Source organism: Canis lupus, chromosome 6 (assembly GCF_011100685.1).
Source record: "Canis lupus familiaris isolate Mischka breed German Shepherd chromosome 6, alternate assembly UU_Cfam_GSD_1.0, whole genome shotgun sequence".
Lineage (NCBI taxonomy): Eukaryota > Metazoa > Chordata > Mammalia > Carnivora > Canidae > Canis > Canis lupus.
In genome coordinates, this window is record NC_049227.1 from 6804018 (window position 1) to 6826050 (window position 22033).

The following is a 22033-nucleotide window of genomic DNA, read 5'->3' on the forward strand; positions in this document are numbered from 1 at the left end:
GCAATAGTAGGGGGCGCCTGGGTGGCTCAGTGGTTGAGTCTGCCTTCGGCTCAGGTCATGGTCCCGGTGTCCCGGGATCGAGTCCCACATCGGGCTCCCTGCAAGAAGCCTGCTTCTCCCTCTGCCTGTGTTTCTGCCTCTCTCTGTGGGTCTCTCATGAATGAATGAATAAAATCTTAAAAAAAAAAATAAAAAAATAAAAAGCAATAGTAAACTAGAAAAAATAGACCCAGGACGAGTATATACATCAATATACAAAGGGCACCAGGACATGGTAGAAGAGGGACCAAAAACCACGAACAATACAAAAGATCAATAAACAGGAAAATAGTTAACCTCGATAACAGAAATTAAAACAGCAGTAAAATTCCATTGCCTATCAGATTGGCAAAGACGGGGAGAAAAGAGAAGAGGCACGCAAAGCGAGGTTAACGCGCTCCCGGCCCTCCACCTCACACCGACCCCGGGAGCCCCGGGAGGAAGGGCCCGCGCGCCCCGTGCCCTTTGACCCCGGAAGTGCGGGCGCGCGGGGCGATGCCGAGGCAGGCGTGCTTCGCGACAGCGCCGTAAAGGCGCGTGGGATCGAAGCATGGCGCTGTACGCGACGGCGGCGTCTGTGCTGGCAAACGTGGAGAGCCGACGGGGCTCCATCAAGGGGCTGGTGTACGCCAGCAGCTTCCAGGTAGCGGGGTTCGGGGTTCGAGCCGGGCGGGGGGCCAGCCGGGTCGGGCCCCCGCCTCAGCCGAAGTTCTCTCCGCCGCGCGCAGAACGTGAAGCAGCTGTACGCGCTGGTGTGCGAGACGCAGCGCTACTCCGCCGTGCTGGACGCCGTGATCGCCAGCGCCGGCCTCCTCCGCGCCGAGAAGAAGCTGCGGCCGCACCTGGCCAAGGTAGCGGGGCTGGGCAGGGGCGGGCGGCGGGCGGCGGGGGGCGAGGCCGGGCTGCGAGTCTCTCCGGACCTGGTCTCGGCGCCTGACGTCAGCACGTCGCCCGCGTGAAAGGAGGATGAGCGGGCTGTTGCCGGGTCATTGTTTGAGGGGGGGTGGAAATGCTGTAACTTTGAGCCTACGTGTGGAAGATGAAGAACAGAAGTGCTAAGTAGGGCAGCCTGGGCGGCCCAGCAGTTTAGCGCCGCCTTCAGCCCGGGGTGTGATCCTGGAGACCCGGGATTGAGACCCACGTGGGGCTCCCTGCATGGAGCCTGCTTCTCCCCCTGCCTGTGTCTCTGCCTCTCTCTCTCTCTCTGTCTCTCATGAATAAATAAATAAAATCTAAAAAAAAAAAAAAAAAGTGCTAAGTAGCCACGGCGGGGACTCTGGCTCAAACGGAAGGATGACGTGGGCAAGGAGGAGGGGTGGGACCCGGCGCTCCGCTGGTGAGCAGCCCTGGGGAGCGGGAGCGGGAGCGGGCGCGGGACAGGAAAGGAGGGCACAGGGGTCAGGTCCCCGCTGTGTCTTTAATCGCTTGTGTGGTCTTGGGCAGAACACCTCACTTTTACGTGTCACTGCCTGGATGGCGCTTCCAGTTTCATCCAACACTGGAATTCCAGGACATTAATGCTTCGTGTGTTTTCTCTTTCTTTCCCCGTCCCCAGGTCCTAGTGTATGAGTTATTGCTGGGAAGAGGCTTTAGAGGGGGCGGGGGCCGATGGAAACCTTTGCTGGACCGGCACCAGGCAAGGCTGAAGGCGGAGTTGGCCCGGCTCAAGGTTCAGCGACGTGTGAGCCGCAACGAGGACCTGTTGCAGGTGGGATCCAGGCCTGGCGCAGGTGAGCTGTAAGGAGTTGTGGTGAGGGCGCCGGCTCTCAGGCCCTCAGAGGAGAGGGCCTTGCTCCTGTCCACTCACTGCTGATTGCTTCCTAGCCTCCCAGGTGCCTCGCTTTGTGCGTGTGAACACTCTCAAGACCAGCTCTGACGATGCAATTGATTATTTCAAGAGGCAAGGTTTCTCTTACCAGGGTCGGGCTTCTAGGTGAGCTGAGAACCCTGCCTGGCTGCCCTTCTCTGGGGGGTGGGGTGGGGGGCGTGGGCTGCGGGCTGCCTGGGCGCACTGGGGAACAGGCATGGGGGAAGAAAGAGGAGTGGCTGTGACTGCACTCTGGTTTTCTCAGATTTTCCCAGCAGTTTCTCCCTCCTCCAAAGCCTGGCTTCCTCCATCCCTTAGCACTGATTCTCCTGGGAGTTCCATCCTATGTTCTTCTAATGTATCCCTCCGTTTCTCTTGCTCTGACTGCTGTTTCTCGTCTGATTGGTGTCTCCCAGTTTAGATTTCTTCCCACCCTCAGGTTCATCTCAGTGTTCCACAGACACCAAAGCTACAGTGTGTGTCAGACTAAATTCATCTGATTTCTGCACCACCTTCTTTTTTAATTGTTAAACCATGTTTACCCAAAATTCAAGATTTAAGAGAAATCCTTCCAAAACAGTGTGCATTACTGTACAAAACATGCATTACTGGATTACTTTGCAGCATTTTTTTGTATCCTTGAGGTAAAATTGACATGTAGTGTTAGTTTCAGGTAGACAGTGTAATGATATGTGTGTATATTCCAAAATAATAGCCACAATAAGTCTAGTTAATATTTGTCACCACATATAGTTACAGAAAGTTTTTTTGTCTTGTGATGAAAACTTTTTTTTAGGGGTGGGAGGGCCAGAGGGAGAAGGAGAGAGAGAATACCTCGTGTAGGCTTCATACCCAGCTCGGAGCCTTGCTCCGGGCTCTATCTCACTGAGATCAAGATCTGAGCCTCTGTCAAGAGTTGGATGCCTAACTGACTGAGCCACCCAGGTGCCTTTCCTTGTGATGAGAACTTTTAAGATTCTTAATGTCTTTCAAGTATGCAGTACAGTATTTATTATACTTACCATGCAGTACATTAGATTCCTGGGACTTATGTATTTTATAACTGGAAATTTATACCTTTTGACCACCTTTATGCCTTTTTGCAACCCCCTCCCTCCCCTGTAATCACAGATCTGTTCTCTGTATTTATGAATTGTTTTTTGTTTTTAAAGAGTTTCCACATATGAATGAGAACATACAGTATTTTCTTTCCCTGATTTATTTCACTTAGCATACTACTCTCAAGGTCCATCCATGTGATCGCAAATGGCAGTATTTTCTTCTTTTGGCTGAATAATATTCCTGTGGGTGTATAGATGCCTGTACATACACACATACGTGTATATATAGTTACGTTTTCTCCATCTAACGGTTGACATTTAGGTTGTTTCATGTCTTGGCGATTATAAATCTGCAGTAAACAGAGTGCAGATATCTTTTTGAATTAGTGTTTTCCTCTTCCTTGCATAAATACCTAGAAATGGAATTGCTGGATCATATGGTAGTTCTATTTTTAATTTTTGATGAACCTCTATACTATTTTCTACAGTGGCTGCGCCAATTTATGTTCCCACCAGCAGTGTAAGAGGGTTCCCTTTTTCCCACATCCTCGACAACACTTGTTATTTCTTGTCTTTTTGGTAATAGCCATTCAAACAGATGTGCGGTGAGATCTCATTGAGGTTTTGATTTGCATTTCTCTGATGACTAATGGTGTTTAGCACCTTTTTGTGTAGCTGTTGGTCATCTCTCTGTCTTTGGAAAACTGTCTGTTTAGACCCTTTGCAAGTGTTTTCGATCACTTTTTTTTGGCCATTGAGTTATAGGAGTCATTATATATTTTAGATGTTAACTCCTAATTCAGATACGTGATATGTAAATATTTGCATCCATTCTGTAGGTTGCCTTTTCATTTTGTTAATGGTCTCTTGTGTTCAGAAGCTTTTTAGTTTGATACATTCTCCTGTTTACTTTCGCTTTTGCTTTTTGTTTGGAGTCGGATCCAAAAAATCATTGCTAAGACTGATGTCAGGGAGCTCACTGCCCATGTTTTCTTCCAGGAGGTTTCTGATTTTGGAGGTCATATTTAGGTCTTTAATCCATTTGGAGTTAATTTTTGTGTGTGATGTGAGAGGGGGCTCCATTTTCATTTTTCTGTGTGTGGCTTCAATCTTCCCAACACCATTTTCGAAGAGGCCGTTTTTTCCGTTGTATATTCTTGGCTCCTTTGTCATAAATTAATTGATGATATAAGTGTGGGTTTATTTCTGGGCTCTCTGTTCTGTTTCATTGATCTGTGTGTCTGTTTTTATGCCAGTACCAATACTGTTTTGATTTCTGTAGCTTTGTAATCTTGCTTGAAATTAGCAATTGTGGTACCTCTAGCTTTCTCAAGATTGCTCTGGCTATTCAGAACCTTTATGTGCCGGGGTGCAGCTCGTGCATCAACAGCTGGTCTCATCCTCCCGATGACATCCTCCAGCACTCTAACCCTGCTCTTTAAATTCCACATGACCCTGTTTTCTGCTTGTGTCTCAAGCGGTCAGCAGGGGTTTCACTAGCTTGGAGGTGGCTCCTTTGGGAGCTGTCTGGTGGCACTGGAGGCAGATGCCACAGTAGCAGTTGAGACACATGCAAGAGAAAACAGATTAAGACAGTAATTCCCTGGGGTGCCTGGGTGACTCAGTCAGCTGAGCATCTCCTTTTGGCTCAGGTCATGGTCCCAGGATCCTGGGATCAAGCGCCAAGTCCAGCTCCCTGCTCAGCGGTCTTCCTCTGCCCCTCCCCCTCTGCTGCTTGTGTTCTCTCCCTCCCTCTCTTTCTCAAATAAAATCTTAAAAAAAAAAAAAAAAAAAAAAAGACCATAATTCCTTAAACCAGTGGTAACTTCTTTCTCTAAGAACCCCAGGATCCAAACCATTGAATTATTAATATCACCTAGCCTGGAGGTGAGACCACTCAGGGCATTCACTTGTGTCCTTATGTGATTTAATAAAGATGGTACGTGAGCAGACTCATGAGGTACAAACAGACAACACTGTGTTTGGACAAAGGCACCAGGGCTTCCTTGTGAGGCAGTAATCATGTCCAAGGCCATCCTGTTTCTGAGGACAGCTTTTGTCATTAGAGACATTTCAGTGGTTGGTAAGGCAGGCTTTGTCAACTGCCATTCACGCTGTGCCAAATGAGTTTAGTAAGGGCTTCTGATGTGCTTTAATGTTCTCCAGTCCCGTGGCAGGAACAGAGGCACCAGGTGATAGGATCAGCAGAAGATAGTGTGCCCATTTGGCCTCAGGGAGGGAGGCTGGCAGCTTCAGTTTCTGGACCAGGTTGTGCAGGCTACATGTACTGGCCGGGGAGGCACCTGGTTAGGCGTGAGGAGATGGGGGCGGAATATGCCAGACTGCTCCCCTCCCCCGCAGTGGTGTGTGCCCATCCAGAGGTAGTGCAGTTCCGCAGGTGCTGCCTGTGGCAGGACAGCAGGATCCCAGACGAGCTGCAGTAGCTTCCCCCCAGTGTGGGGCCTTGCGAGCATGCGTTTCAGTAGGTGACTCCTTTTGCAGGTATGGTGGAGCCCCTGGTGTTCTCAGCAGCGCAGCACGTAGGCCTACAGGAAGAGGGCAGTGGCTCTTCCCTTCCTGGTGTGGGGCGTCTCAGCAGGGATTCCCAGGCGGGTCTGTGTGGGAGCAGCAGGCCCCACTGGTGGGTCATTCAGATGGATGAAAGCCAGGGACAGTTCTTGGTCCACCCGGCTATGGCTACGGTGCTTTTCACCTGGCAGCATCACAGTGTGCTCTCACATCCTTTCCTGTCTTCCAGCCCTGCTGCTTACAGGTTTTAGTGGTGATGGATCCTCCATATCGTGTTCTTCTGCCCCACTGCACATCAGGACCTATGAAATGTGACCCCCAAATACTGTCTGGTTGAGGAGAGTACCTGCACACAGTACTTGGGCTTTTTTTAGTCTCCTGATGGCAGCAGGGCAGAGTTCAGGTTGCGCCCAGTGCCATGACCACACACACCAGGGTGTGCTCACAACCCTTACTTGCAGGGAGGGGCCAGTCTAGTCACCTTGCCCATTTCTTACTGGTTGGGAACTCAGGAGGACAGCCCCAAACACCTTTGGTAGTTGCCTTGGGCGTGATTTAGAACACACAGGGCATGTTACAGAATTCACCAAATCGCTGTATTTCAAGGGCGGTCTGGCTTCCTTGGCAGTGTGCCCATCCACCCGGGTGCCACGGTGGGCATGCTTCCTATACACCCAGTTAGCTGTCTGCCTAAAGGTGAGGTGCTGGGGCTCGGTACCTGATACCTGAGCCAGGGCATCAGCTTCTCGGCAGCCAGGAGGAATCAGTGCCTTAGGAGCCGGGATGTGGAACACAGTGAGGACTGCCTTGGCCTCTTGCAGGTGAACCTGCACTCTTTTCATGTATCCTGACCCCACAGGGCTTATTTGTGGCCCACCCTTCAGCTTCCCACTGTCCAAGCTGCAGGGTTGATCCCCTCACAGCAGCCCACAGTGTGGAGGAGGGTTAAGGGCCAGGGCTCATGAGCCATCACTGGCCAGAATGCTCTCAGTTCAGCCATGGCTGCCACACCATGTTTCTCCCTGAGAGGCTTTGCCTGGAGGAGTGTGGTGCATACGACTAGAAACTTTTGCCCCTTAGTGGGGGGTGGGGTGGGGGTGGGGTATCTGGTTTCTGTTTCCTGGAACTGGGACAGTGTCTTGGGGCCACTCTCCCCTTCTGTCATCTCTGCCACAATGTGCAACCCACACCTTCCAGAGTCACAGAGACCTTGAATTCCAGTTGCTGCCCGACTCAGGAGACGGCCAGAGCTTTCATCTGTTCCCTAGCATTTTGCCTTCTCAAAGGCGTCTTGCTCCCTGGTCCCCACTCCAGCACGTGCCCTTTCTTTATCAACTGGTTTAAGAGGCAGAGGCACTGTGTGCTAGGTGGTGAGTATGAGTCCTCCAGACCCCAAAACTCCTACCAAGGCTTGCACACTTCTTTCACATTCTCGGGAGCTGGACACACGTGCAGCTTATCATCACAGCGTCTGGGACGAGGTGTATCTTAGCCGACGAATTGACTTCCCAAACATTATGGCAGTGCCTGGGCCTTGAGTTCTGTGGGTTCACCACCCAGCCTTCCACAGATGCTTCAGCAGGGCCTGCAGGATGGCCTGCCACAGAGACACATCTTCACACGTCCACGTTACAGTGTGAATGCAATGGGCCCATTCTCCTGTGTGAGAAGGACACGGGGGACAGGCCTCCGGCCGCCATTCTGTGACACACAGTGGGGTTGTGCAGGGAACCTCAGAGGAACACTTGAAAGGTCCGTCGTTGCTCTCATGTGAAGGCAGATTGAGCTTGTCTCTCTACTGAAAAAGACATTTGCTGAGACTAGCACAGCGTGGTTCCCTCCTAGTACCATGGCCAAAGTGTCTAGGATGGTGGCAGTGTTGGGCACAGCCACATGCACAAGGGTGGGGGCTACCTGGATTAATTTAGAGTGTCCTGCTGTCACCTGCTGGGAGCCTGCTGGCTCTTCTGTCAGCTGTATTGGGTGTTGGAAGGGCTGGGGGCAGGGCACTCCAAGCTGCTCTTAGATGGTTTCTCCTCTGACCCTGTGTGGTTTGTATCATTTGACACTCCGTCTGTGAGGGGGTGGCAGGGTCCCAGGTTCCCAGTTGGCATTTCCCCTCTGCACTGGTTTAACTCTGGCTAGAATTCACCCAGCTCTTTGACCTGGTGGGATACCAGGGCCCAGTGTGTTCCCTGGAAGTGGATAGAGACCCCACACTCTCAGGCAGGGGAGAGTCAAGGGATATCCTTGACTGGAATCATTGAGTCTTAAGGTTTTCCGCAGGTTGACCTCTGTTGTGGTGGGGGCCTTACAGCAATGAGGTCAAATCCTGTGTACTTCCAGATTACTTTCTCCAGACCCTCTACAGTCTATTGGGATAGCGTTTTGGCTTTTTGATTTCCCCTCTTGGTCCCGGGTCTTTCCCTTAGCACCCTAAATATCTTGTACGAGCGGACTCAGCGTAGATGTGAGCACCCTGTACCTGGAGCTGGGGGAAGGATGGAGAATGCTGGCTTTCCTTCCTGCCCTGATGTGGCCCTGTCATGGTCTTCAGAGACTGGAGTGCAGAGAGCTCTTCTCATTCCCAACTCCCTAAGAATCCATTGTACCTCCTCTAGATTCCCAGGGTCCCACATGGCTAGGACGGTCCCCCTTATTGGGCCAAGTCTCCCTGTGGGCTAGAATAATCCAGTATCTAAGGACATAAGTATCTTGAACTCCATGTAAGTGCCACGCAGCCCCAGCCGGAGGGCAGGCTGTGTGGCCAGGTGGCTCGTTTCCTCTGCCTCCTGTGCAGTCAGGGAGAAGCCATTGCCCTGTGGCCCACTGCTGCTGCAGCTGCACCCCAGTGTGTTCCCTGGCCTGCTGGAATTCAGCAGCTCTGCCAGTAAGCCCAGAGGGAGGGGACTCCCTCACTAGGGGCCACCCTACTGGCCAGGGTTGTTCTTGCTGCTTTTGCTTCTCCTTGTATTGGGGTCCACTGCCCTGGGGTGCATCCGCGTGGCTGCCTGTCACAAAGGCAGTCCTTCTCTTTCTCCCTCCTTACTTCTCCAGTAGTTCGCTTTGCCACCGTGTGATCTATGCAGTTTCTCAAACAAGTGTATTAAAGCAACCCATGCTTTCGGGGTATCCCCATACCCACACAGCAGTCGATGAGCATCTGATGTATGGGCCACCCCTCCCCACATGGAGAGGTCACTGTTGCTGGCCAACTAGAGACCATCCCGGTAGATGCCTCTTTCCTAAGCCCTTTTCCTGGGTCTCCAGGCTGGCCACCCGTTGGTTTGCAATCTCAGGAGCTTCCTGGGTGTGATCTGAAATTGGTCCCCGTACGTGGAATGAAGGGAGCAACCAAGAAATGCAGGCCACCCCACATGGGTAGGCAGCAGGTTTCCTAAGCAATGGGACTTACCTGTGAGGCTTGTCTTGGGTGCAGCGAGACGTCTCCACGTCCACCTGTCAGAATCTTGGGAGTTTCTAGAGAGGCCTTCATGGATTCAGGGTCATGTGCTCCAGCTGGTCTCTATACTGTATCACTTTGCCGAGGCTATGTCCTGGGGCAGCCTCCTTGGGCAGCCTCTGGGAGTGGGGAGCCAAGCAGGATGCCCCTGCCAAACAGGGGTGCGGGGCCTGATCGCCCAGGTTCTGCTCCCAGCAGTGGCTGCATCTTCTCTGTGACCTCCCCCAGTACACAGTTCATCAGGTATGGAAACAACAGATGCTTGTATATGGATTTTGTATGCTGCCACTTTACTAAATCTGTTTAAAAGTTCTAATGGTTTTCTGGTTGGAATTTTTAGGGTTTTTTACATATGTCATCTGCAGATGGTTTCACTTCTTTCCAGTTTGGATGCCTCATTTCTTTTTCTTGTGTGATTTGCTGATTAGGCTCTGTTGATGTTGAGTAAAAGGGACAAGAGGGGTGTCCTTGTCTTGTTCTTGACCCTAGAGGAAGAGCTTCTAGCTTTCAGCCCTGAGGATGTTAGCTGTGGGCTTTTCGCATATGGCCTGCATTATGTTGGGGTGTATATCCTCCACACCTGCTTTGTTGAGTTTTTATCATGGATGGGGGTTGAATCTCGTCAGATGAGACGATCAGGATCTTTGATTTTGTGAATGTGGCGCCATGTATGGATTGGTTGGCGGAAGCGGTGGCATCCCTGCACTTTGCACCTCCAGCATCCCCCGTCTTCAGCTAAGGGATGGCACTGCCATCCCGCAGCCGTGTGGCCAGGCCAGCAGCTGAGTCCTTTGCGGCATGTCCACCCTGCCCATAGTGCCTTCTCAAGCATGTCCGCTATCTTTCTGTCCTCCCGGACCCTGCCTGCTATTTTCTGTCATTGTTGGCAGATGAACCTTCTGAGCTGGTCTCCCCATTTCCAGACTTCAACCACAGTTGACTGTAGAGTGATCCCCCATGCCGAAAATCTTGCAAACCCTTCCTTGGCTGGTCCTTGTGTCCTGGCCCCTGCTTCCGTCCCAGGCCCACTGCCAGTGTTTCCCTGGCTCCGCCACCTCCTTGGTCTCTGACAGCTCTGGGGAGTCCCCTCTGCCCCCTCCCTCTCCCCATCTCTTGTGGCGTGTTGCCTGGAGGCCAGAGTGATACGGGAGTGGCTGTGGCTTCTGGCTCTGCCCCTGGCTGGCTTGGGGACCTGCTCGCCATGGGCCAGGCGCAGTGCCCCATGCTCCTTCCCCGAGTTCAGGAGTGTGGCTTGTACCCTAGCCTGTCAGGGGAGGAGCCCCTGTAAGAGGTCCAGCCTGGTGCTCAGCCTGGAGGAACTCTGTTCAGTGCTTCTCCTTCTCTGGCAGCCTCGAGGACCTACGGGCCCTCAAAGGGAAGTGCTTTCTTCTGGACCCCTTATTGCCAGAGTTGCTCGTGTTTCCGACCCAGACAGATCTTCATGACCACCCACTATACCAGGCCGGTCACCTCATTCTACAAGACAAGGTAGGGCAGGTGGACGGGAAGGGGAGAGAGTGGGGGTTGGCGCCCACTGCCCTGCCCCAGCCACTGCCCCAGCCCCTGCCCCAGCCCTGTGCTCTGCCGCCAGGCCAGCTGTCTCCCAGCCATGCTGCTGGCCCCACCCCCAGGCTCCCACGTCATTGATGCCTGTGCTGCCCCTGGCAACAAGACCAGTCACTTGGCCGCTTTTCTCAAGAACCAAGGGTGAGTGCTGTGGTCACCCAGGAGGGGGTGGGGGATCCTATACTTGGAAATCAGGAACTCTGTTCCAGTGGGGCATGAGACTGAAAAGGATGTTCCTTTAAGGAATTCCATCTGGACCTAGAGCAGTTGGTGGTGGTGCCCTCAGCTCAGCTTCCCAGTGGGTAGCAGGTGGGAGATAGGAATCCATCGGCCCTGGGCGCAGAATCTCCAGGTCAGGTCTCTAGACATTGTCCCTTCTTTTCTGGGTCCCGAGTGGACGTATTCTCGGTCAGATCTTTCGGCTCTTAGGCGCCCCAGGATTTGTTCCAGCTTTCCCCTCTTCCTCAGGAGGATCTTTGCCTTTGACCTGGATGCTGGACGACTGGCGTCCATGGCTACCCTGCTGGCCCAGGCTGGAGTCTCATGCTGTGAGCTGGCTCAGGAAGACTTCCTGGCAGTCTCACCCTCTGACCAGCGCTACCGTCAAGTCCAGTATATCTTACTGGATCCTTCTTGTAGTGGCTCAGGTGAGATGGGGACAAAGTATAGTTGAAGGACCTGCAGCTCTGGGTTGGCATTAGTTCTGACTCCTCACCTGGTGACCCCAAGCAGATGTTCTCACCTGTGAAGCAGGGATCTCGATGCAGAACGAGGCAGGCTACAGGTGACACACTTTGTCCTTAGGAATGCCAACCAGACAGCTGGAGGAGCCCGGGACAGGCACTCCTAGCAAGGCACGCCTGCAGGCCCTAGCCGGGTTCCAGCAGCGAGCACTGCGCCACGCGCTCACCTTCCCCTCCCTGCAGCGTCTGGTGTACTCCACATGTTCCCTCTGCCAAGAGGAGAATGAAGATGTGGTGCAGGATGCCCTGCAGCAGAACCCAGGGACCTTCAGGTAGCAGGGATCCACCGAGTCCTGGGGAAGGGGCCTGCTGGCTTTTACCCAGAATTCCTCTGTTCTCCATAGGCTGGCTCCCGTCCTACCCTCCTGGCCCCACCGAGGCCTCAGCAGTTTCCCAGGGGCTGAACACTGCCTCCGGGCCTCCCCCGAGACCACGCTCACTGGTGGCTTCTTTGTTGCAGTACTGGAACGGGTAGAGGTTCCAAGGTGAGTTGGGGGGGGGGGGGGGGCTGCATGGAAGGTGCCAGAGGACCAGGATGCATCTGACTTAGGTACTTTCCTTCTTAGCTCAGTCCCCCAGGCTGAAGCATCGGCACCAGAAATCTCTCTCAGCGCAGCCCCACGGAAAAAAAGGAGACCACGCCGGACTGTGGCCCCTCGCACACTGCCCCCTACAGAGCAGGTCTCCTGAGCTCTGCTGCCTTGGGTGGGAAGGAAGGAAGACCCTGGTCCTCCCCACAGCTCAGCCAGCAGTTTTTTGAAAGGTTCTATTGTTTTTATTGCCTTAGGAAGGAAAGCGGTAACCCTAGTTCTCAGCCGGAGAGTGTGGATTTCCTTGTCCTCTGGGCCCCTGTTCTTGCTGGTGAGAAAATTCTGCCCACAAAAATAAAAGGCAGGACATGGTCTACGGTAGATCACAGTTTTTTTTTTTTTATTCTTAATGACATAAGCAAGGAGAAAAATCTCACATTCATACTAAAAATTCCAACTAGACTCACAGGAATTAAGTCTTTGTCATGGAAAGTCCCAGTCTCCTGTTCCCGTCCAGTGCACGTACACGTACACACCCACACCCACACACCCACCCACACCCTCACTCAGGCTGCGCAGGGACACCCTCTCCCTGGGGCTCCCGGACCCGCGGTCCTGCCTGCGGAACTGAGGTAAACTAGCTCCAAGCACTCAAACCAAGAGGACCTACCTTCTGTCAGGTATCTGTGGAAACTTGGTTTCTAGGCCTGGGGCCTGCCCCACCCCCCCCAACAGGTACACAGGACTGGAGGTTCAGGCCGCCCCGCCCCCTCTTCCTCAGGGGTGAGGAGGGACAGTCCCCTGCCACAGCACTCAACCTCAGTCATGGGGGTGAGGGGGAACTAGTTACATCTACATCACATTATTTATAAAATAAGAATTACATTTTCTATTGTGTGTCCCGAGGGAGCTCTGGCCCCTCAGGAAAGCTGCCTAGGACAGCATCTGAGCCTCCTCTTCACACAGGCATAACTTAACTATACAGCTAATTCCTAGTCGATAGCATTTATACTTAACCACCTCAGTGAACCAAGCTTGAAGGAATTTAAAAGGCAATTTAGCTTAAATACAAAAATAAATTTTTATTTTGTTAAAAAATGTTTAAATATTTTTTTCTTTTAATTTAGACACACGCATTCATACTTCTCCCAAAGAGGATGGGCATGGCAGCAAGGCTCTTGGGCCCAGGGTTTGTGATCAGGGAACAAAGGAGAAGAGGGGAGGCTCTGTTGGGGGTTGGGGGGAACCTGAAGAATTCTGAAGTGTGGTTCCTTAATTTTGGATTTCTAACAGGTCCTGGGGTGGATCTAGCCCACGCTGGGGTCGGGTCAGGTGGGTGGGAGGGAAACAGTGGAGGGAAGAGATCTTTGCTTCCCCTTGGCCCCATCCTCTTGGGCTGCCAGCCCTTAAAGTCAAAACACCATTTGAAAATCCAGGAGTCAGCACGTGTAGCCATAAAGTGGTGCTACTTTCCACATTCAATTAGCGAGGCCCCAGAAACTTGAAACAGTTAAGTCCGGCACTACCAACATGCCGCCACTCATACAATTCAATTCTTCCTCCAAACTCGATTCAAAGAGCAATAGACATGAGCATCAGACAGGAACACAGGACAAGGCTTTAAACATACAACCCTGGGGAGGAGAGGCGGATGCGTCCCGCGGAGGCCAGCGGGGAAGGTGGGCGAGGAGGCAGCTCAACAGCAGGGGGGCAGGGGGTGTCCTGTCTGCTCCCAGAGCTCCCCACCCACCCCGCCCGAGCGAGGTATCTCCCCTGCAGCTGCCAGGCTAACAGTCTTGCGCCACCAAGCTTTTAGGGGCCAAACTGGCAGAGGGTTGGGGAAAAAACATTGACTTGGACTTGGCAGGAGGAAGTGGAACGGCAGGAGCAGCACCCACTGGGGTCTCCAAGGCAAAGCTAGATTCAAGGTCATTTAAAAAGGGGTAGATCCTGCAAGGAACCAGTGAGGGACAAAGCAGCAAGAAACGGGGAAGCCGGTCCCCTAATGGGACCCAAGGAGAAACACTTTTATAGGCAAGCCAAGCAAGGTAAAGATGCGGGGCCGACCCAGCTCCCCAACTTCTGGCAGCCAGGGCCTGGGCTGTGCCAGAGACGCCTCCCACCCCCTGGCCCCTGCCAAGCTGGCTTCAGGAGGGGCGTAGGCGGGAAGGGAGACTGCCTGACTACGCTCATAACGCCAGACAAGAGTCAGGGAAGGAGGTGGACGATATGTACAGATGTTCTTTAGTTCTCTCCAGCATCACCGGAGCTGTTCAAGTACAGGTAGCAGGCCACCGCCCCCCACCCCCACTGCCACCCCCAGGGCCTGAGGCTTCTTCCTCCAGGAGCCAGATGGCTGCCAGGGCTGCCGCTGCCTCCCACTGGCAGAAGCCAGAGAGATCTGGGGGAGGTTGCTTTATGGAACTAGAAGGTCCAGAGGCTCTTCCTAGCAGGTGCTGAGGTCCAGACTTGGGCAGGGAATCGGGGGGATGGAACAGGGGCAAAGGCAAGGGCTATTTCTTGCGGGTATGCTGCCGGCGGGCCTGCAGTCGCTGCCGAGCCCCCGGGGTCTTGGATCCTGCACCAATGGAAAAGGAAGGGGCCGCCGATCCTGGAAAGATTCAACAAGGCCTCATCAGGGAAGTGGCTGTCTGGGGCTCTTCCCCAGGGACCCCGATCTCTGCAAGGTTAGGCCAGCAAAACCCTGGGTACTTAAATTGGGCTTACTGAAAAGCAGCCCTTGCTTTGGAGGAGGGGGGCAGGGGGAGACCAGTAAAAACTCAGAATCCCAGACCATGAGTGAGGAGAAAGGCATTTTTAACTGGCTCTTCAGAGCTCGGGAAGATTCCTCCTCAACTGCGTACCTGATCTGTGGTAGCCTCCCAGCCAGGCCACATCTTTCTTGTGCTTATGAGCCTGATCCTTCCCAGGGGGCCCCAGAGCCAGGAGCCTGCAAGCCCCCCTCCCTCTCTGGAGAAAGAGGCAGGGCATGCTGGTGAGGACATGACTTGTTGCTTACCGAAAGGTCCAACTCCAACAAAGCCTTGGGTGGGTGTTGAGGATGCCCCAAAGGAGAGACCACTGCCTGACACGCCCACCCCAGGGGCAGGGGTGTTCTGACCAAAGCTGGGTGTGGAGGTACCTAGAATGAAGAGACCACAGAAAGCTAGTGACTAGGCCCCAGGATGTCTAAGCCGAGGGACTGAAGCTGGGGGGGAGGGGCATCTCCACAGTGCACCTCGGCCCAGGACCGCTGTGCTGGCTTCCTTCCTTCCACAGCTGAGCCAAAACCCCACACTGGGGTCTTCTGGCCACCTAGGGAGCAGAGTCGCTGGATTCCCAAGGCCACCAAAGCACAGGAGAGGGGGACACTCAGACCCCCATTTTCCAGCTTGACCAGGTTACTTCCCTCTGACAATGAATTGAGTTCTGCTGCCTCTCCCTGTTTATCTGTTCCCTCCCTCCAGAAACCTGACCCTTCAGCAAACATCCCCCACCCCTGCGGGTCCTCTCCCCTGACCTCACCACCAGAGCCCCACTGTCCAGTCCTGCCGCTGCCTGCCAACAGCCCTCAGGCCTCCTGGCTCCCAGCTCTGACCTGCCGCCTTCCTGTCTGCCTCCACTCCCACCCCTCCAGTCACCCCTCACCACTGCCAGGGACTGTCCTAGCCTCCAGGGGGACCCCACAGCACCTGTTGGAGCTGCAACAGTGGGGGTCACACCTGCCCTCCGTGTGCTCATATGTGAATGTTGCTGAAGGAAAACCTAGGAGTGCAGGCTAGCCTCATCTCAAATTCATAGCCCCAGTTCTCCAGCGCTCAGAACTTTCTGGCAATACTACCAGGTTCTTTACGTTCCTTTTCCCATTCTCCAAATGACTACTTCGAGAGGCCCTTGTCTGTAAACACATTTCCCCAACCCACTCCCCACAATCTTCTCTCATTTGATTTTAAAACACAAGCTATCAGGATCAGAACTCCTTGTCACCTTCCACATGGCAGGTAAGATCACTTCATTCTTCTGAAATTCTACAGGGATCACCCTTCATATTTAAAACCCAAATTTAATCCTCGCCTTTACTGACCATCAACTCTGTTCTGCCTGCCTCTACAGCACTGTGGATTTCACTTTTGAGCCACACCTCGCTTTTCTCTGTTCATGGTCAATTAAGAGTTTGCTCCTGACCCTGGGCCTTTGCACCAGCGCCCCTGTGCCCCAGATGCAGACTTGGATTAAATATTAAATATCCTCAGAAAGGCCTGCCCTCCTTGACTATCTGAAGAGCTCCTCCACATCCACTCATGACATACCGCTTTTTACCCAGACGCTTCCTCCTCACTGACCTTGTATTTAACAACTGAACGTGTATTTAACTACCAAACATCAGTCCCGTCACTGCCATACTGTGAAGCTCTGAAATGAGAGGGGACTGCACTTAAAACTGCATCTGGTCCAGCAGACCAGGTCTACTCCTGATCTTACCTCCAAACACGGGTTTGCTCTCCGGTGTGCTGGCCACATTGAAGGCAAAAGGTGTGCTCTGACTAGGTGCGCCCAACGTGCTCTGACTCAAGCCTCCTCCAAAAGGGGTCGTGCTGGCAGCAGCCCCACTTTGTCCTGTGCCGAAGCTGAACGCTCCAGAGGTGCCAGGGGTGGCCACGTTGATCCCAAAGCCCCCGCTGCTAGCTGGGCCAGCTGATCCCCCAAACGTGAAGGGTGACAGTGTTGTGCTGCCAAACATAGAGCTACCGGTCCCGCTGCTGGTGGTCTGGGTTGTAGCTCCAAAGCCAGAGGTGGAGGCCGCCCCGAAAGAGAATACAGATGTGGTGCTGCCAAAGGCTGGCTGGGTGTTAGCAGGGGTGCCGAAGGCAGGGGCAGTGGGCTTCAAACCACCAAAACTAGCCTGTGCAGGGCTGCCAAAGGTGGGCTGGGCTGGGCCAGGCGCTGGGGTTGCGGCTGGGGCCGCAGCTGCCGTGTTCCCAAAAGTGAAAGAGCTGCCGAAGCTCGGGGCTAGGCCTGGCTTAGTGGCACCCTGCTGCTGCCCGTCGGTAGCCCCAAATGTGGGCTGGGGATTGGCTCCTGGATATGAAGGGAGAGTGGGCTTGGTGCTTGAGCCAAAGGGAATGTGGAAGGCTGGGGTGGTGGTGGTGGTGAAGGTCAGCGCTGGCTGGCTGCTGGTAGCAGGGGCGGGGGTGGTGAGGCTGCCACTGAACCCACTGAAGCAGGCGCTGGCGCTGCTGCTGCTGCTGCTGCTGCTGCTGCTGCTGCTGGTGGCTGTCTGCACAGCCCCAGGGACGGATTGGCCAAACGTGGTGACTGTTGTCGACATGGGTGCCACAGGCGGCTTGCCGAACTGGAATATGGAGCCTATGGCTGGGCTAAAGCTGGCCCCGGAGGTGGGGGGGGGCCCAAAGAGGAAAGGCTGGGCAGCAGAGGTGGTGGTGCTGGTCACAGTGCTCACGCCAAAGCTGAACGTGGGCTTTGAAGCTGAGTCTATAGAAGTGCTGGCTGCGCTCACAGGAGCCACGGTTGAGGTGGCACTGGCCTGGCTGGGGAAGAGAGGGGTACTCGCAGCAGTGGCTGGGGCAGCGGTCTGGCTGAAGAAGGCAGCAGACAAGGGCGTGGATGTCGGGGGCCCCATGTTGCCGAAGATAGGCTTGAAAACGGGCTGAGGGCTGCTCGTGGGTGCAAGGAGGGCAGAGCTGGAAGGGGTCGTGGTGGTGACCTTCGAGGGGCTAGATGGCAAGGGGCCCTCATTCTCACTTTTTGGTGGGGCCATGAAGATGGGCTTGAACATGGGGGACGCGGATGACACGGTGGGGGGCGTCGACGCAGGGGGGTCAGCAGGCGGGGTGCTCAGCATTCCCAGCAGAAGACTCTGCTTGGGGGTGGGGGATGGGGTGGGCGGGGCTGTAGGTTTGGCAGATGTCTCAGCCTGAGGAGCCAGAGGTGACTTGGTGGTATCGGTGGCTGGCGTCAGGGACGCAGCAGGGGTCAGCCCCGAGAAAGTGGCTGTGGACTTGGAGTCCGAGGAGGCGCCTGGAAGGGCCCCTGACTGTGAAGAGCTGAGAGAGGGCAGCAGGCTGGGTGTCTTCGGAGGTGAAGGGGCCACAGTGGTTGCCACTCCGGCAGATTCTGGGAAGAACAAAGAAAGTGGATACTGATGGCAATGATTCTGCACCCCCATGTGCCTGGCACAGTGTAAGGGCTTCTGTGTCAGTCAACAAACATGGCTGCACCTATAGCACAGACCCTTAACATGTCTACTCCCTAAAATCAAGCTGGCATTAGCTCTACCCTTCAAGATCGTTAAGATACAAAGGGATATGATTTGGCCAAACTGGGGGATAAATTACGTGGAGATGAAGGAAAACCCAATCATCCAAACTCAAGTCCAGTTAATCACTGAGATGCACCTTACTCACCCAAGAAAGATTTACTGTATTTACCTACTGTGTGTTGAGTGCAAAACATATAACCAGAAATAGAGGTCTCTCTGTCCCCAGGCCCTGGGAGAGTCTGATGACTGACAGTTACTAAGTGATAAAGGGCAGACAGAGGGGTGTGGCACATACAGTGCCATCAAGGACCCTTGGAAACCTAGAGAGAAAAGGACCAAATGTCCTCTTGTGCCTGTGATCTGAGAGGCATGAGACAAAACCTCGTAACCACATGATCCCACTTACATTTCAGAGACACCTCACTAAACATTATTCACATGTTACAGAGGATGACAGCAAGGCTCAGAGTAGCTCACGAAGTGCGTTTCAAATCACGAGCCATGTGACTAAAACTAGACTACCGACTCCAGCTTTAAGCACAGCAGCCCCCTTCCTGATAGCTTCCCGATTAGAGAATTCTGAAGCTCTTGAGTGCACAGCACACCAGGTTGCGTCTGGTGAGCCAGTCATGGTCTCACAGATTTCTAGAGACCAGCAGGCACACTGCTTTTACTTCAACTGAAACCTAGGGGCACATCCTTCTACACTCTGCAGGGGGCTCTCCCACTCACCCGAAGAAGATGGCAGGCTAGCAGAACTCTGCATCTTCTTCAAGCTCTCGAGCAGCGGGTTGGTGTTTGGGGCTGGGAGGGTAGCTGGGGAGGTGGTGGTCCCAGCAGCAGGCGGGGTGAACGTCAGAGAAGGCTGAGTGGTAGGGGGCTTCTCAGTGACAGAATTCGAGGAAGTATCTAAGGAGAAAGATCGTGTTTGGCAGTTCTCTCCAGGGGCACATCACAGAGCACTCAGGTCTAAAAGGCATGTGACAAGATCTCATAACCATGGGATCCCAAACACAGTATCAGCTCTGGAAATGTCTCCCCTCAATTCCAATGCTCACGGTTTCCCTGATTCTACCAAGGAACCAAATGGATTTCTCAGATGAGAAGGGTCCAAATAAAACCCAAGGAAACAACTCCCCTCCGGAGCATGGAGCTGACTGGTCTTCCTTACCGGTCCCATCTGCCAAGGCCTTGTTAAACCACCGCAGTGAGGCTCTTTTTTCCAGATCCAGGTCTTCAGCAGTGATAGAATAGCCAAGCTGGGGAGGTGGGGGCTGCCAGAGGGAAAGATGAGAGGCTTGTCAGTCAGAGAAGCTGTAAGAAACCTGTACTTAGCTTTTCTAGAACTTAGGAGTGCTGCCCTGGGTGGGTGGGCAGGTATGGATGGACAGAGCCCTACCAGGGTCAGCCGGGCCCCTCGCCGGGAGGGCAGCAACTGAATCTTCCGCTTGCGCTGCCCAGAGCTGCCAGGTGTGGGCGGGGAGCTCCACGAGTTCTGTGCCTTCGACGTGGTTGTATCTGCAGCTAAAGAAACAAAAGACGGACTTGTCTACTTCCTCTTCTCTTCCAGGAATGGCTAGGTGTGTCTATCCACCTGATCTTTCCACACTGAATCTTCACGGAGTACCTCTGAAAGGTTGTATCTTCCATGGCTGGGATTTTGGATAGTTTTTGCAAGATTTCTGATAGGAGAGTATGAAGAGGTAACTGCCCCAAATGCAAACATTAAGTGCTTACTGGATAGTCGTTTCCTGGACTGCTCACAGGTTCCTCTGCCTTAGCGGATCACCAGGCCATAGGCACATTGGGCTGCACTGTAGATCCACCCGTGCCAGACTACGAATCTCTGAATAAGCCCTTTTCCTTCTGGGCCTGGTTGGCCCTCCACACAGCGATGCTCCATGCAGGTTTTCCAAGAGGCAATGGTCTACACACCCTCCAGAAACACTCCCAGCACAAAACATTCTTGCACACTTATCAACCTACCTTTTTCTCCCTGGGCCTCCTTGTCTGCTGCCAATGGAGTCGAAGAACTGGAGTGATGAGAAAGCTCATCTTCTCTGCAGGCAGAAGAGGCACAAGTGCGCTTAAAAACACCTCTTGACAGAGTACAGGTGACTTCCTATGCCCTCCTAACTACCAAGTGGCCAAAGTCTAGAACAATCAAGATTTAAGATTACAGTATGCCAGAATAAAATATTTAAGAAATCAAAAGAAAATTCCTACAAAACGAAGGGAGTCTGTTCACAGATGCCATGGGAAACCTTTGTCTCAGCAGGAACAAAAACAATAACCTTCAAAACCTTACTTACAATCCACCAAGTCTCTGAGAGCTGCAGTCACACTTCTGACCCCTAAAAGCAGTGTTCTAGTCAACTTTCGATGCCTAGAGGGTCAGTTGGGAGTCTAGAATGTGAACTCTTCTGCCCCTGACGTAACTTCCTCTGTCCCCCTACCCTCCGTGGCCTCCACGCACACCCTGGTCACTTGAGCTGCAGGATGAGAAAGGGAGGCAGAGCTTCTAGGGTCAGCACAGGAGACCATTAAGAGAGGAGAGCAGTGAAGGCAGGATTTCGTTGTCCTCAATGGCAATTTTTCAGATTCTCCAAATCATAGCTGCAGGAAGCCTAAGAGCCGAGTATATGTTCTTCTTTCCCGCCCTCTCATTCATCTACAGCATGAGTCAGGACTCATTACCTGATTTTCTTTGCTGGCCTCTCTGGTGTCTGGGAGCGAGATGAGGCTGGGCTAGAGAATGGTGATGAGCTGGGCCCACTTCTCTTCCAAAACTGAAAGGCAAACAGCAGCGACATGACCAAGCCTACAGGACAATACAACTTTGTGTTCTGTTCAGCACTGCATATCAAGTCTCCTTTTCAGTGACTTAAACATCTCTTTATGGGGTGCCTGGTTGGCTCAGGCAATAGAACATGTGACTCTTAATCTTGGGGTTGTGTTGGGTGCAGGTTATTTAAAAATAAAATCTTAGGGGTGCCTGGGTGGCTCAGTGGCTGAGCATCTGCCTTCGGCTCAGGGCATGATCCCGGATTCCTGGGATCAACTGCCAGTATTAACTATGGGGGAAAATAATCTGAACAAGTAAGGGAAAGATAACTAATAAATGTTCAAGGAGTCAATGTACTTTAAGGGGAATGTTATGTTCAGTAGTGGTTTAGAGCTATGATGCACGTTTACTCTATGTTGTCTACAGAACTGACAAAATTAAGAAACTGTTCCAACCACTCCCCCCGAATCCTACTATAACCAAAATAAGCCAGTAAACTAATTTAGTCTTCCTTTCATTAATTTAGCTTTACTACTTTTTAAAAAATGTGCATAAATGACATTTATAACTTTTGCAACATCCCCCTGACAGCAAAGATGCTCTGTTCTTAAACTCCTCTCCCGCAAAGCAGCCTCCCAACAAAGTAACACAGAGCAAGCACTCTGTCCACAGTTGCATTAAGTCTTTAGCCTAATTACAAAAATACTAAGCTATCACCGTAGACCTTTTCCTACTGAGGAGCTTCTGGTGATTTCTTAATTCAGCAACAGTTACATCATATTAGAGGCACCTTGGTGCCTCAGTCAGTTGAGCATCCCAACTCTTGGTTTTGGCTCAGGTCATGGATCTCAAGGTTGTGAGATCAAGCCCTGTGCTCATCAGTGGGGAGTCTTCATGAGATTCTTGCTTTCCCTCTGCCCCTCACCCCACTTGCACGTGTCCTCTAAAATAAGTAAATCTTAAAAACAAAACAAAACAAAAAAAAAACCTCTCTTTAATAAAAGTATTGCTATGGGAACCCTGGGTGGCGCAGCAGTTTAGCGCCTGCCTTTGGCCCAGGGCGCGATCCTGGAGACCCGGGATCGAATCCCACGCCCGGTGCATGGAGCCTGCTTCTCCCTCTGCCTGTGTCTCTGCCTCTCTCTGTGTGACTATCATAAATAAAAATAAAAATTAAAAAAAAAAAGTATTGCTATGCAGCAAGAAAACTACTGTACACGCTTTGTATCA

General features: G+C 52.8%; 2 protein-coding genes across 5 annotated transcripts in view; one reads left to right on the forward strand and one right to left on the reverse strand.

Annotated features, from left to right (window-relative positions):
- Positions 1–520: 520 nt before the first annotated feature.
- NSUN5 (NOP2/Sun RNA methyltransferase 5) lies at positions 521–12836 on the forward strand. 2 transcript variants are annotated; one of them, XM_038539144.1, is made up of 11 exons: positions 521–682; positions 768–890; positions 1595–1769; positions 1864–1972; positions 10249–10387; positions 10491–10606; positions 10934–11112; positions 11270–11480; positions 11553–11693; positions 11775–11889; positions 11972–12836. In XM_038539144.1, the coding sequence occupies exons 1-11, from the start codon at positions 590–592 to the stop codon at positions 11993–11995; spliced, it is 1425 nt and encodes a 474-aa protein (XP_038395072.1). In that variant the 5' UTR covers positions 521–589; the 3' UTR covers positions 11996–12836. The 2 variants fall into 2 exon arrangements, with proteins under 2 accessions (XP_038395072.1, XP_038395073.1); XM_038539145.1 differs by having other exon boundaries at positions 11996–12119.
- Positions 12113–22033, reverse strand: part of POM121C (POM121 transmembrane nucleoporin C) — a 49907-nt gene continuing 39986 nt past the window's right edge. For all 3 annotated transcript variants that reach the window (XM_038539143.1, XM_038539142.1, XM_038539141.1), the window contains exons 6-13: positions 20716–20807; positions 20005–20078; positions 19418–19542; positions 19190–19292; positions 18751–18927; positions 16221–17873; positions 14758–14880; positions 12113–14349 (exon numbers count right to left, since the gene is read on the reverse strand). In XM_038539143.1, coding sequence (XP_038395071.1) covers positions 14252–14349; positions 14758–14880; positions 16221–17873; positions 18751–18927; positions 19190–19292; positions 19418–19542; positions 20005–20078; positions 20716–20807 — 2445 coding nt within the window. In that variant the 3' untranslated portion in view covers positions 12113–14251. The remainder of the gene's footprint in view (positions 14350–14757; positions 14881–16220; positions 17874–18750; positions 18928–19189; positions 19293–19417; positions 19543–20004; positions 20079–20715; positions 20808–22033) is intronic.